General features: G+C 51.6%; 1 protein-coding gene and 1 long non-coding RNA gene across 2 annotated transcripts in view; both read left to right on the forward strand.

Annotated features, from left to right (window-relative positions):
- TAF4 (TATA-box binding protein associated factor 4) overlaps positions 1-8,277 on the forward strand; it is a 65,190-nt gene extending 56,913 nt beyond the window's left edge. Inside the window, exon 16 of the mRNA XM_069546792.1 lies at positions 6,790-8,277. Coding sequence (XP_069402893.1) covers positions 6,790-6,957 — 168 coding nt within the window. The 3' untranslated portion in view covers positions 6,958-8,277. The remainder of the gene's footprint in view (positions 1-6,789) is intronic.
- Positions 8,278-8,300: 23 nt separating this feature from the next.
- The window catches only part of LOC138417091 (uncharacterized), a 28,222-nt gene continuing 22,562 nt past the window's right edge, over positions 8,301-13,960 (forward strand). Inside the window, exon 1 of the long non-coding RNA XR_011247989.1 lies at positions 8,301-8,600. This is a non-coding gene — a long non-coding RNA (uncharacterized lncRNA). The remainder of the gene's footprint in view (positions 8,601-13,960) is intronic.

Below are 13,960 nucleotides of genomic sequence, written 5' to 3' on the forward strand. Positions count from 1 at the left end.
CCCACCAGATGGTGCATTTGTTACAGCTGACTAACCTGCATTGACATGCCATCACCACTCAGAGTCCACAGTTTATATCAGGGCTCACTCTTGTGTTGTACACTCTGTGCTTTTGGACAAATGTATGTACTAATGTATCCACCTGCATAGCGTCACACACACAGTATTTTCACTGCCCTGAAAATCCTCTGTGCTCTGCCTCTTCATCCCTCCCTCCCCCACTCCCTGGAAACCCATGATCTTTTTACTGACTCCATAGTTCTATCTTTGCCCGTGTCATAGAGTTAAAACCAGACAGAATGTAACCTTTTCTTACTGGCATCTTTCATGTACTTGAATGTATTTTGGGTTCCTCCATGTCTTCTCATGGCTTGATAACACACTTCATTTTGGCGCTGTTTCATTGCCTAGATGCACATTTTACTTAAACGTCACCTACCAAAGGGCATCTTGGTTGCTGCTGAGTTTTGGCAGTTATGAATTCAGCTGCTGTAAACACCTGTGTACAGGTTTCTGTGGGTGTGAGTTTTGAACTTATTCAGATAAATACCAAGGGGCACAGTTTTGTGTAGTGAGTGTACATTTACTTTTGCTATAAACCGCCATACTGTCTGCCCAAGTGACTGCTCTGTTTCCCGTCCCCACCCAGCGCTGGATGAGCGTTCCTGCTGCTCCACACCCGCACCAGCGCTCGTGTTGTCGGTCTTCTGGGTTTCGGCCTTTCTCATGGTTGTGTGGTAGCGTCTCTCTGCTTTAATTTGCGTTTCTCTAATGACATATGATGCGGAGCATCTCTTCATGTGCTTATTTGCTATCTACATATCTTCTTGGTGAGGTGCCTTTTAAGATCGTCTTGTTATTGAGGTTTTAGGGTTCTTTGTGTAGTCTGGATTTTTTAAGTCAGATGTGGCTTTTGCACATTTTCTCTGTACTTGATGGCTCCTGCTCTCCACTGATGCTGCAGGGCCCTGTCTTGGTGTTCGGTCTCTGTAGCCCTCCGTGCTTCCTTGTCTTTCCTGACCTGACACTTTGAAGAGTGTGTGTCAGCTATTTGCTGGACAGTCTCCTGTTCTGGGTGCATTGTCAGTTTCCTCTCCGTGAAATCCAGGTGATGCATCGTGGCTGGGGTGCCGCCCCGGCCATGCTGTGCCCTCGGCGCGCCATCTCCGGAGCTGATGTCATCCGGGAGCTGGGCTTGCAGGTGTCCCTGCTGGAAAATCCGTCTCCTTTCCCCATGAGCGTCCTGTGGGGAGTTCTGTGGCTGTGCTCCCCCGACCACTGTTCCTTCCGGTCGGTGTCACTGCTCCCTGCTCGGGGCCGTGGGCGCTCCTTGGGCCTTTGTTGGGGGAATCTGCTAGCCCCACCTCTTCCATTCCTCACCTGCCTCTGTCCTGGCGGGGGCTGCAGTGGGGTCTCCTGTCCTGGCCCTGCTCAGTCACCACAGGCCCCTTGTGCTTGGCTTCTCTCTCCTCTCACTTAACCCGCCGCCCTTGGAAGGTTTCTCACCTTCCCGCAGCACAGACGTTCCAGGCTCACCTCACGTCTTCCTGCTCACCTCACGTCTTCCAGGGGTCGGCCGTGTCTCCCTGGAGCCGTGGTTCCTTTAGCTGGGACACGTGTGGGACCATGTGTTGGCATGCTGTTGAGTTTTGCAGACCTGCTGGGCAGCAGGGATACTCAGTGTTTGTGAACGCGCTGCGGGTGCTCGTTCTCAGGACAGGGTATCGGCTCTCATAGGGTTTACAGAACGTCATGGATTATACCAACTGTCTTGGCTTATCTTCATCCACCCGGTTTTGTGCTGGATGTGGAGCTCCACAGTTACCCTTGTCAGCATCTCGGTCTTCATCTACTCGCATCTCCTGCAGGTTTTGCTCTTCTGGGGGTTGCTGTGGTATTTGATATGTACATATCTGTAAGTGTTGTATCTTCATGGTCGGTTGCGATTTTTAGCATCACAGAGTGTCTGTCTGTGCCCCGTGGGCTTGGTGTCTCCTTGTCCTCAGGCCTGTTTCCCCTGCTCTTCTGTTCCCCTTGGTCTGGAGCCTCTGTTCCCCCTGGGCCTGTGGCCCCTCCTGTAGGTGCACCTCTGTGTAGTGTGCAGTGGGGTCCTGTCTTCTGAGTCGCGCTGGCAAGTGTTTTCCTATCACAGGCGAGTTAAGCCCGTCATCTGTGTTGATACAGCTGACGTGCGGGTTCAGACTCTGTCCCAGACTCTTAGGATTATGATGATGATTTTTGTTCACAGTTGCTGTGTTTTGGTGTGATGTGTAGTCTTTGCTCCCTAATTGAGATGATTGTGTTTAGGAAGGTTTGTGTCTCTGCTCTGGTGGTCGCTTCTGTATGTGTTTGGGTGTCTTTACCCCAGGTTTTCACGTGCGTCTCCTGTTGGGCGTCTTAGCTCATGTCCGCATTCTCCTCGGCCCCAGGCAGCCACACGGCCCCCCTGGAGGGTGCTGAGACCCCTTCCGTCTCACACTTTGTCACGTCCTTTCTATTTCGCCATGGCACATGGTGTCATCTGGCCACTGCCTCAGTTTTGCTGTCGCATCAGCTGTGCGTTTATATTATAAATGCTTATTTCTCCCTTCTGTGGATTCTCTGCTCTCTTTCATTGGGATGACCCTGACCTGTGGCCGAGCTCTCACCAAGCTCAGGTGCAGAGTCCCCCTCCGTATTGTGAGTTGAAACGGTTTTTCTGTGGCCTTGATGTGGAGGGCAGTCAGGTTGGATATAAAAATGTTGGTTCATGCTTGCTTTCAGTGATGTTTTTTATGCTTTTCCTTGCTTACTGTATATGGGCTTCCCTAGTGGCTCAGTTTGGAGAGAGCAACGGCACCCCACTCCTGTCCTCTTGCCTGGAAAATCCCATGGATGAAGGAGCCTGGTAGGCTGCAGTCCATGGGGTCGCTAAGAGTCGGACACGACTGAGCAACTTCACTTTCACTTTTCACTTTCATGCATTGGAGAAGGAAATGGCAACCCACTCCAGTGTTCTTGCCTGGAGAATCCCAGGGACGGGGGAGCCTGGTGGGCTGCCGTCTATGGGGTCTCACAGAGTTGGACATGACTGAAGCGACTTAGCAGCAGCAGCAGCAGCAGCATGGGTTTGGGAAAGCCTGATTCCAGGTTAATTTATCTTGGAAAACTGACAGTTTTATGAAGGCTTTGTCAAAGTTGATTTTATGGGTTAATTTTCCCAGGTGCCCACTTGCCTTGTCCATGTAGGTTTGGTTTTCTGGTTTCCATTTCTTGAAAGTTTCCTCAGATTATGGTTTAGTATAAACTCCTGCCCTCACGTTTGCCTCCCTCTCTGGGAGCTCCAATGGCTCAGTGCATGTCCCCCTTCCGTGTCTTCCTTTACCCTGTGTTTTCCTGGCCCTTTAATTTTTTTTTTTTCCTTTGTCCCCTTTCTATTCTGTTTTTCTGCTTTTCTTCTGAATTCTTACGAATTTTTATTCAAGATTTTTCTCCCCTGAGCACCTTACAGTTTATATTCTTGTATGAGATAGTTTTGTCTTTTTTTCTCATTTCTTTCTTGAGTCAGTCAACTCTCGTTTCTTTCTGGCTTTTAATTCATCTTGCCCTTATATTTTGAGGTTTTGATTCAAGGTGATTTTCATACTCTTAAATGTGTAAGTACACTTTTTTGTTGAAAGCATTGTCTTATAGTTGCTTACTTTTCCAGATTGCATTTGGCCCTGATAGGTGTGGGATTTCATTTTCTGACTTTTTGTGGTGGTTCTTGGTGGACTTGCTGATCTTCCTCTTGTTAATTTGTGGTATGGGTGTTGACAAGGTTTGTGGTCTGATGGCGCCCTCTCCTGACCGTTGTGCAGAGCCCAGTGACTTAGCTGGTGTCTGTCTTGATGAGGAGGGCTGAGGTCCTCTGGTGGCGTCCGCAGGATCCTGCATTCCCCCCCTCACTTCTTGGTGTGCACTTAGGCACCCCCCGGCCTGTTCTGGTGGAAGGAGGACTCTCTCGCTGCTGTGTCTGCTGCTTGGAGCCATGGGGGCACAGCCCCCCTCCTTGGTCTTCATGTTGTGCGGATGCTGTGTTCCCTCCCTGTTCTGGGTGGCCCTGGGGGAGATGATGGGAGATAACCGGGGTGACCTTGGCTCTCCTCAGCCAGGTGCCGGGGGTCCCTGCAGCCCTCCAGCTGCCTGTGCTCGGGTGTGGACAAGCTTGGGAATTGCACTGGTGTGAAGAGGACCAGAGTGAGCCAGGGGGTGTCTGTGCTCTTGGTACTTTGACCTATGTTACTCACCACCTAGCATATGGGGCATCCCTCAGACACCCTCTCATGGGTGTGGACCTCTTGATACTATTGTAGGGACTCTGCGGGGAGTGGTAGTAAGGCCCCCCACGTGAGTTCCCCCAGACAGTCCCCAAGAGGCTGGTGCTCTCTGCCACCTTGGTGAGGGCCCATGGCAGGTCCCTGCAGCTGCAGTCAGGTGCCATGGCCGGTTGTGCCTGGCTCTGGGGGCCTGAGGGAAGTGACCAGTGAGCCAGGCAGATTGGGGATAAGGTGATTGTTTCCACTTGGTTTCCACATTGAGTGCTTGTTGCCTGTCAAGGTGGTTGTGGCATTTTTGACAGAGTTAAGGTTACCTTCAAAGGAGACAGGAGGGGATAGCCTTTCATTGATCTCATGACAGTGTTGGAATGGGACAGGTTGAGCTCACACAGTGCTTTCAGGAGGGGAGCTGGGGTCCAAGGTTGCTGTGTTTGAACCCCACCACCTGCAAATGCGAAACAGAACAAACCTGTCACCCTCTGTGCTTGAGCCTCTTGATGAAAGTGGATGCTGGCATCTGCCGTGCAGTTTTCTGTCATCTGAGGTCACTGCTGACAACTCAGGGCCGCTTCCTGCAGGCTGGGCACTGGGTTTCTGTGGCCACCTTCTGTGGCCAGGACACCCCAGAGGCAGTCGGTCACAGGCTGGCACTCACCCCGTGACATCGGACTATATTTAGTGTCAGGCAGGAGGCCTCTGAGCACAGCCTTCTTGTTAAAGTCCATGAAAGAGTGACGTGTGGCCGCCTCATGACCACTGGAGCCTGAGACGTGATGAGTGTGGCCAGCACGGCCACGGAGTGGAGTCCCGCTGTGGGCTGTGCTAACGCCTGCTTGTCTTGTTTGAAGCCACTTTTGACTTCTGAAAAAGGTTTCATTAAAATGTCATTTACCTTGATTTCTGAGTTTTGGCATCCTCTACATTCTGTGCCTGAAGTGAGCCCTCACCCTTCTCCTAGCTGGTTTTGGTCGTTGAACTATTTTGAAAGTAAGAGCATCAAACATGGTCCAGAATTGTAACAAGTGTCACAGAAGACACCTGGCCCATGGTTTAGGTAGCGCTTTGTTCTCCGTGAGCCTCGAGGTCAGGTGGGGCCTCCCTGCCCTCCCAGCTGTCTCTCCAGACACTGGCCTCTGCCGGCTCCCCCATGTTGAGGATGCAGACCCACAGGGCCCCGGGCACAGGCCAGCTCCCATTTTCCTGGTTCCTCTCTGGCTGTGTGTTTTCATCATTGCCTTTTCAGGGGTGCTGTTTGTTTTGTACCCAAAATGCTCCTATAAGGCTGTTAGGGAGACTCAGGGAAAACTGGCAAAAAACCTAAGTAGTTGTTTCAAACACAGACAAGTAGTCACCAGAGGACTTGTCTGGAGGACGGACTGGTGATTAAGGTTCTGAAGTGGGGGGGGGGCGGGGTGTAAGGAACTCATAAATTAACAGAAGACGCATGGGATGCCTCGCCTGCCACCTGCTGGCCGCTTGCTGCACTGCGGCCTCCTCCAGCATCACAGGACTCATGGCTCCCACCTTCTTAAACTTTGAGAAAACACTGTAAAAGTTCCATTGTAAGTTTTGCACTTGAAATACACATGAGCAACTTTAACCATCAGAATACAGACACTTCCTGTTCATTCTGAATGGAAAACCAAGACTCGTCCAGTTGGAAGTTGTGTGGTTTGTGCCCACGAGTGTTGGATGGAGACGGTGACAGACGTGCTGAAATCATGGATGCTGCTGCTGCGGGGGCGGCGACGCGGCAGGAAGGCACCCAGTACCCCAGCTCTGCAAGCAGGCAGGCGCCAGAGCTCACACCTTCGGCTGGATCCCCCCGCAGGCTGACCAAACTGGGCGCCGAGCAATGCAGGCCGCTGTTAGCCCAAGGGAGTGGGGAGCATCCTCCAGGCTGCAGACGACATGGTGACCGAAAAGTCCTGCAACCCAGCTTGCTGACCGCCAGCCCGCCCAGCCCACGAGCCTGGACCTTGTGGCTTTGGGAATGTGCCTTTGTTGGCGAAGTGGGGGGTGACATGGCCACCGCAGGTGCAGTGCCAGCCCACCTGAGTCCTGGACACCGGCAATGCCAGCCACGAGCCCTGGAGCCGTTCTGCGACCCTTTGGGGCAGAGGAGCCGCCACGTTTTTCTTCTGTGCCCGGGGCCAGAGTCTGAGCTCTGTGGGGAGTCGCAGGGTTAGCATCTTCCAGTGTGTGCCTGAGCGCACCAGACCTGGAGGTGGGCGTGGGGTTGTGCCCCCTGCTCTCACCCCTTCTGTTAGGCACTGGCTGAGCACCACGGCTCCAGCAGTTGGCCTAAGCCTGTCCAGGCCTGGCTTCCTCCATAGCCGGGTTCCGTGGGACACCTATAGGGAAGCGTGCGCTGCCCCCAGGCCTGCGGTCCTGGGGTAGCACCTGGCGTTGCCCCTTCCTTCCAGCGCTGAGGGCCCTGCCTACCTCTGCGCTCCACTAACTCGGCTGTCTTCTCCTTTCTCGTCACCAGGGCTCGGGCCCAGGCTCGGCGGTCCCAGGCAGTTCCGGCGTCGGAACCCCCAGACAGTTCACGCGGCAAAGGATCACGCGGGTCAACCTCAGGGACCTCATATTTTGTTTAGAAAATGAACGCGAGACAAGCCATTCACTGTTGCTGTACAAAGCATTCCTTAAGTAGCACGGACGCGGCCTCTTAGCAGAGACGCCTGGGGACTTTTTATATATTTGCAGATTACGCCTTTTTGTAACGAGCAAATGGGATATTGTTTAAAAAACAGTCACCTCTTTACAATGGAACAGTTTTATATTCCTGTTTCTAAGTCAACTCTTCAGTATGGAGGAAAACATGTTTCTGTAACAGAGAACACAGAGGCCTGCGGGTACTCTTACAGGACAATTAAATCCTAACTCATCTTTGATTGAGTGGCCTTCTTGCCAAACAAGCCATATATAAAAACTGATGGAATCGTTTAGCAAATAACTAGCTGCCCTCTTGTCACCTCATAGCGGTTTCTACATCGTTTGTGCATTTGGTTTAGTTCAACCCGGCTTACTGCGTAGGTGTGTGTCTACAGCCAGTGACCTCATTTCACTTATTTTATTTTTGTATTAGTCAGTTGGCAAAGCAAACTGATTTTTTAGACTATTTATCTCCCTCCCTCCCCCGCCCCTCCGTTCAGGATCCTCGAGGAGCAGGCAGCCCACCGTCCGCCTGCGCCTCGGGGCTTGTCCCTCTCTGCTTCGTGGGGCCCCAGTGACGTGGCTCCTTCTGAATGTGTGGTCAGCATCTGTACAAATGCATTTTATTTGCTATTGTTTGTAAAGCTGTAAAGTTAAAAGAAATGAAAACCTTTTCAGCATAAATCTATTTTACTTGCACTGTGTTTTTTAGCTAAAAGTGAAAACTTAGATGAAATAAAATCAAAGTTGAGAAGAATCATCAAAAGACTGTTTCTCAGTGTGAATCAAGTGTTGAAAAATGGTTGGTGTATTTTGTCAGTAATTGTACATAATTTTTGGCACATAACATGAAGATGGCTATGTAACTATAATTATTTTGCTAAGAGACTGTATGCAAGCTGTGGGCCCACTTTACAGACGTCCAGAGCAAAAGCCCCTTCTTTGTACCTATTTTTTTATTACAAATATACTAATTGGTTCTTTATATTTTCAGAGGTTATTGTATTAAATTGTCTATTGATAGTACTTTTATGACTGTAAATACTTTGGCTTTCTCTGTGTGAATTCTCATGTTAGACTTTATTCGCGCGTGTGAACTGAATGCTGATCAGTATTTTTTATGGACACCTGAAAACTGTTACACCTTTTATTTTGTCTTTTAGGAAATCCCTGTCTTTCCATTTTTTCATGTAAATTTTGCACAGTTACTTGTTCATATGTAAATATTTTACTTTCAAAAATGAAGTTTTTAATTGCTATTGTTTTATATAGGATTGAAAGAAAATTAACTCCTTTATTAAAAACAAATTTATCTGTATCTGTTTTGCCTGTTTTTCCCAGTTTTCCGTTGTAGATTCTGCTGCCAGAGATTTAGCTCTGGCTCCGCTGAGGTGTGTCTTTATGAGCCACTTGTTAGGAGTCAGTGTCTATAACCCAGCGAGTCCAGTAGAAATAGCCTCACCTCCGAGGACAGGACCTGCCTCCAGAGTCAGACCTGGTGTCGCCTGTGAGGGCCCAGGAGCCGAGCTCAGGCCTTGCTCCCTGCTGGGCCACTCTTCCTTGGACACGGATGGACTCGTGCAGCGTGGACGCTGGGCTGTTGTCCGTGCAGAGGCCTGGGGCGCCCCTGGGAGTGGGAAGGTAAGGCGGGGGTGGGGACACGTGGGCGTCCTGGCCCCAGCCCTGATGCGGACCCACGGTGGTGGCGGTGGCGGTGGCGGTGGCGGCGGTGGGGGGGGGGGGGGGGGGGCTGTGGTCGCTGGAGGCCCCGCCCTGTCTGGCGGTGAGTGACAGCTTGGCCTCGATGCACTGTGGTTCCTGAGGGGGCCAGTGCACGATAGCGCAGGTCTCGCGAGAGCCGCCGCCGGCCTCGTCTGTTTGATAGCAGTTGCCGTACATGTCTCGTTGATTTTGACTGGTTTTTTGGGTCTCTCAAGATCCGTGGGGTTCTGTCAAGTTACAGCCTCAATCTGACCCATGTGTCGGTCTCCCCAGTGACGCAGCACTGCGGTTGGTCGTCTCCGTGCTGGAGGCTGAGGTCGAGACCCGGGTGCAGGCAGTGTGGTATGGAGGGCGCGCCCAGGCCTCCCCGGCTCCTGGCGGTTGTGCGCATGTCGCTGTTTCTTGGCTTGTGGAAGCGTCGCTCTTTGCCTGCTGGGCCGTTTTCTCTGTGTGCACATCTCTCTACATGATTAAATCCCTCCCTTTCATAAGATGCCAGTCGTTTGGGTGAGGGCCTGCCCTAGTCACCTCGTTTGAGCTTTGATGGCCTCTGTGAGGACCCGGTCACATTCCGAGGTCAAGTTCTGAGCTCCTGGGGCGTGCCCCAACGTGATCCTTTTTGGGCCGGGGAGGCAGTTCAGCCCATAACACCTGTGGTGCTGGCGATGAAAGGGTAGATGTGAATTTTTAGAGCCTTTTCCTGGTGGCTCAGACGGTAAAGAATCAGCCTGAGATGCAGGAGATCTGGGTTCGATCCTTGGGTTGGGAAGATCCCCTGGAGAAGGGAATGGCAACCCACTCCGGTATTCTTGGCTGGAGAATTCCATGGACAGAGGAGCCTGGCTGGCTACAAGCCCATGCGGTTACAAAAGGTCAGACAGGACTGAGTGACTAACACTTAGCAGGAAGCACCAGGGCATGATTTCCAATCTTCCCTGTGTACCAGAATGCCAGAGGTGGTTGAGTACTGAGGTCATACTTGGACTCTTCCCCCAAGACTAATACTTTGTTCTCACTAAGTTCTTGGCTGGGAAATATTGAGAGCAGGAGGTGAAGGGTGCAGTAGAGGATGAGACGGTTGGATGGCATCATTGACTCAACGGACATGAGGTTGAGCAAACTCCGGGAGATAGTGAAGGACAGGGAAGCCTGGCATGCTGTAGTCAATGGGTTGCAAAGAGTCTGACATGAATGAGCGGCTGAACAATGATAAGTTCTTGGCCCTGGGATAAACTAGTTTAGTCAGTGAAGGGCGGCAGTACTTGCGTTTCTGCTGGTGCAGCCTTGGTTCCAGCTTACCTGTACGTCTAATAGGGTCTGGTCGTCTTGCCCAGGGCCTCACCCAGGTGCAGACTGATGCTTCCTACCTAGGAATGACCCCTGAGAGAGGTGTGGCCGGCAGCTCAGAGGCAAACGTGTGTCTGTGTTTATGCCTCCTGTGAGCACTGGGTACTGCTCGGTGTCTCAACAGAATTGTTACCAGTTGTCTCAAGTCCGACTCTCATTCCTGTGTGGGCTTGGGATAGAAAGCTGTTGGGCTGGGCCAGTACCATGACCAGGATGTCTGTTCTGACCATGTGCATCTCGCAGGGAACTGCAGTGGCAGCTGGGCAGAAAGGCAGAGGAGAGAAAGCATGAGGTTTGAAGATGAAGAAGGTGAAGGCAGGGCTTTAGGCAACGCACTCACGGGCACAGAAATCCCTGAAGAATCTACAAACACATTGAAACTGAGCTGTGTATTTGGTAAGATATTGGAGTACAAGGTCAGTATCCAGAATAAAACATAATTCCCATGCACCAGAAGCAGAAAGGTAGAAAGTACAAAAGAGAACATTACCACCACCACTGAAAATATTGGGGTAGCTCAGAATATATGCAGTTAAAGATCTTTACATTGAAATTAGATGAAAGAGGACCTAAAGGGAGAAATAGAGCCCTTGGAGGGGACCCAGTATTGTGAAGACAGCAGTTCTGCCCAGACTGATTCAGTGCCATCCCAGTCAGAACCCAGCAGTTCTCATAGAAACTGAAATCTGAGTCCAGAAGCTGCAGAGGATAGAAGAGCCAAGACAGTTTGGAACAAAACTGGAGAATTTCCACCCCTGGATTTCGTGACTTTCTGGAGAGAGAAAATCATCAGGACAGCGCAGTATTGGTGTAAAGACAGATAGGATCCATGAACAAAATAGAGTCCAGAAATGCATCCGTGCGTTGTGGTCACTAGGCTTCTGCTGGTGTGAACCAGATCCCCGATGAGGGAGGCGCACCTCGACTCTACCCTCACACCGCATGCGTCGCTTCGAGATGGACCACAGGCCTGAAGATGGGTCTAACGCCACAAAGCTTCTGGGGAAAGATGTCACAGATCATTGTGACCTGGGCGTGGGCAGGGATTTCTAAGGGAACAGAAGGCACAAGCTGTAGAGAAATGACTGGAAAGTTGGAACTTATAGATCCACTCATCCAAAGGTGCTCTTGTGACAGAGAGAGGCCAAGCCAAGGACTTCCAGAAGACATTTGTGGTGTGTACTCCTGACAGGACTCGTGTCTAGAATACATTAATAGAATTTCACAACTGAGCAGTCGAAAGACAACTCATTAAGAAATGTGCGAGACCCTTGGACAGGTGTCAAGACATGCCAGTGAGCCAATACATGAATGGAACGGTGTTCACCATTACTGGTCATCTGAGAGGAGTACGTGAAAACCACAGCAAGTTGTCACCAGGTGCCCACGTTGGCTCAAACTGTAAAGATCAATGGTATCACATTGTGGGTGCCCTGGGCAGATGGAATTTCGTACGTGCTGTCATTGTGTGACATGGCGGGAACACCTGAGGAACTGTGTCACTCTTTCTGTGTAAACATACTCCATCAAGGTGAATGCATGCAAACCGGAGGGTATTTATTCAGTGAAAAAGCTGTGCTTCGTGTGTGCTTAGTCATGGTCGAATCTTTGTGACCCATGGACTGTAGCCTGCCGGGCTCCTCGGTGCATGGACTGCTCCAGGCAAGAATACTGAAGTTGGTTGCCATTTCCTACTCCAGGGGATCTTCCCAACCCAGGGATTAAACCCATATCTCCTGCATTGGCAGGTGAATTCTTTACCACTGCACCCCCTGGGAAGCCCTCAATGCAGTACTACCCGGGAGTAAAAGGAATGAACTACAGGAAGTCCCCTACATACAAACCCTCAAGTTGTGAACTTTCAAAGATGCTAATGTGCGTTCTGTCAGTGTCAGATGTGAGTGAAACTGCAGCTTACCCTCCATCTCCTATTGTTGACAATCTTTTGGCTCCACCATTTCCCACCTCCTTTCCTTCCTCCAGTTAGTAACTCTCCCTGCTTGCTCACTCGATGCCAGCCTCTATAGGCCAGCTGTAGTACTTTCAAGGTGCTGTCCTGTAAGATTAAAAGTTTTATTTTTTGTGTTTGTTTTTTTATGTGTTCTTTGTGTGAAAAGTGTTGTAAACCTATTACAGCGCAGTACTATATAGCTGATTGTATTAGCTGGGTACATAGGCTAATTTGAACAAATTGGGTTTATGAACGTGCTCTCGGAATGGGACTCATTCGTAAGTAGGGTACTTACTATACTGATGTGGTCAGTAACCTGGGGCATTAGCTCAGGTGAATAGAGGCTGGTGCTGGGGCTGAGGTGAGGAGCTGTCAGCAGAGGGAAGGCCGGGGAGGCCCACGGTGTCTGGGAGTGATGCCCAGGGCAGGGGCATGGCACAATTTTTGTGGCTGCAGAGTCACCAGTGCCACGTGAGGGTTCAGGCCAGCACACGGTTAATCATCAGGCCAGGGGCAAGGAGTGCCAGAGAGTGGTGAGCAGCTGCCCTGCCCCCAGGGATGCCCTGCAGGTGGGATGCTGCTGAGTAGGGGGTGATGGTGGAGAGAGGATGAGTTGGGGGTCGAGCTGGGTATATAAGCTTGGGAACAGACTGTGTGGGAAGAGGGGCAGGAGCTGAAGGAGGGCCTTTTAAAGATGGGAGATGACTCCTGAGGGACTGCTGGTGCTGGCAGCAGTAATTTCAGCCAGTGGTGGTGGGATGGCGCATGCTAAGGAAAAGAGAGGGTGTGAGGAGGGGGCAGATGGGGGATGTAGGGAGGGGAAGCAGAGGAGGTGAGAGGAGGGGAAGGGGTGCAGAGGGAGGGCTGTGGGCAATCTACAGAAAGGAGCTGTACGTGTTTGGGGGCGAGTAGGAAGTCAGCTCTGGCTGTTGCTTCTGGAGAGCATGGCTGAAACTGAGGCCATTACAGAGGCAAAGAGTGGTGCTCTTGGAGCACCTAGATCCAGCCATGCCTAAAGGCCCAGTAGTGAGCCTTTTTTGGAGGTGCTAGGGCAAGGTGGTGGCAAGAATTTCACTTGTCAATTCAACCAGGCCTGCAGAAGCAGCCAGGCCCTGATAACCAGCTCCTAGGAGGTTGGGGAAGGACCGAAGACCGCCCCAGTGTTACAGACCCCACCCTGGAAGGAGCCTGTCTTAAGTGTTTCTCACTCCCACCCTCCTGGTCCTTCCCCTCCTCCCCTTCCCAGGGCAAACTCAGTGAGGAAGCCAGGTACAGTCCCCAAGTCTGGCTGAGCCAAGGACCCTTCCCTCACTGAGAGGAGGGGAGGGACTGCCTCTTGGGAGGGGGTCCTCCACCAACTGTGGATGAGAGCCCACAGGGTTTTCTGGAAGAGATGGGCCTGAGGAAGAAGGGAGTCATGCAGGGAATGAGGTGGAGGGGGGTGGTGACAGCGCCAGACCCAGGCCCCTCGTTTGGGCACCTGCAGAAGGGGTGGGGTCCTCAGGCCTCACCCCACCTCATCTGCCCTCACTGGGCTCCTGGCAAGGTTGGCCTAGGGCCCCTGCTCCTGCAGCACAGAGTTGGGGCTCGCGTCCCTCCTCTGGATGCAGCTTTTTCACCTACTGGGCCTCAGTTTGTTCGTCTCTAAAGTGAAGACAGTAGTAACACCCCCACTCCCAACTCCAGGGTGGCTGAGAGGTTAACCAAGGCAGGTGTGAAGCCCACTTATTCAGAGTGTGGTTTCCATCTTCACTTCCCTGGGGAGGGTCGGAAACCTGGCTGGCGCCCTGGGTTTAGAGCCCAGAGGGCCCATTACTAAGCTGATTGCCCAAGGGGCAGCTGTGTGCCTGCCTCCCAGGTCTGTGGGAGTGGAGGACCTCTCCATTCCCCTAGAACATCTCAGTGAAGCTACCAAAATGTTATTAAAAAGCATGGGCATACAACTGTGTGTGTGAAAACACTGGTCAAGTCTGAGAAAGAA

This window comes from Ovis canadensis, chromosome 13, assembly GCF_042477335.2.
Source record: "Ovis canadensis isolate MfBH-ARS-UI-01 breed Bighorn chromosome 13, ARS-UI_OviCan_v2, whole genome shotgun sequence".
Classification (NCBI taxonomy): domain Eukaryota; kingdom Metazoa; phylum Chordata; class Mammalia; order Artiodactyla; family Bovidae; genus Ovis; species Ovis canadensis.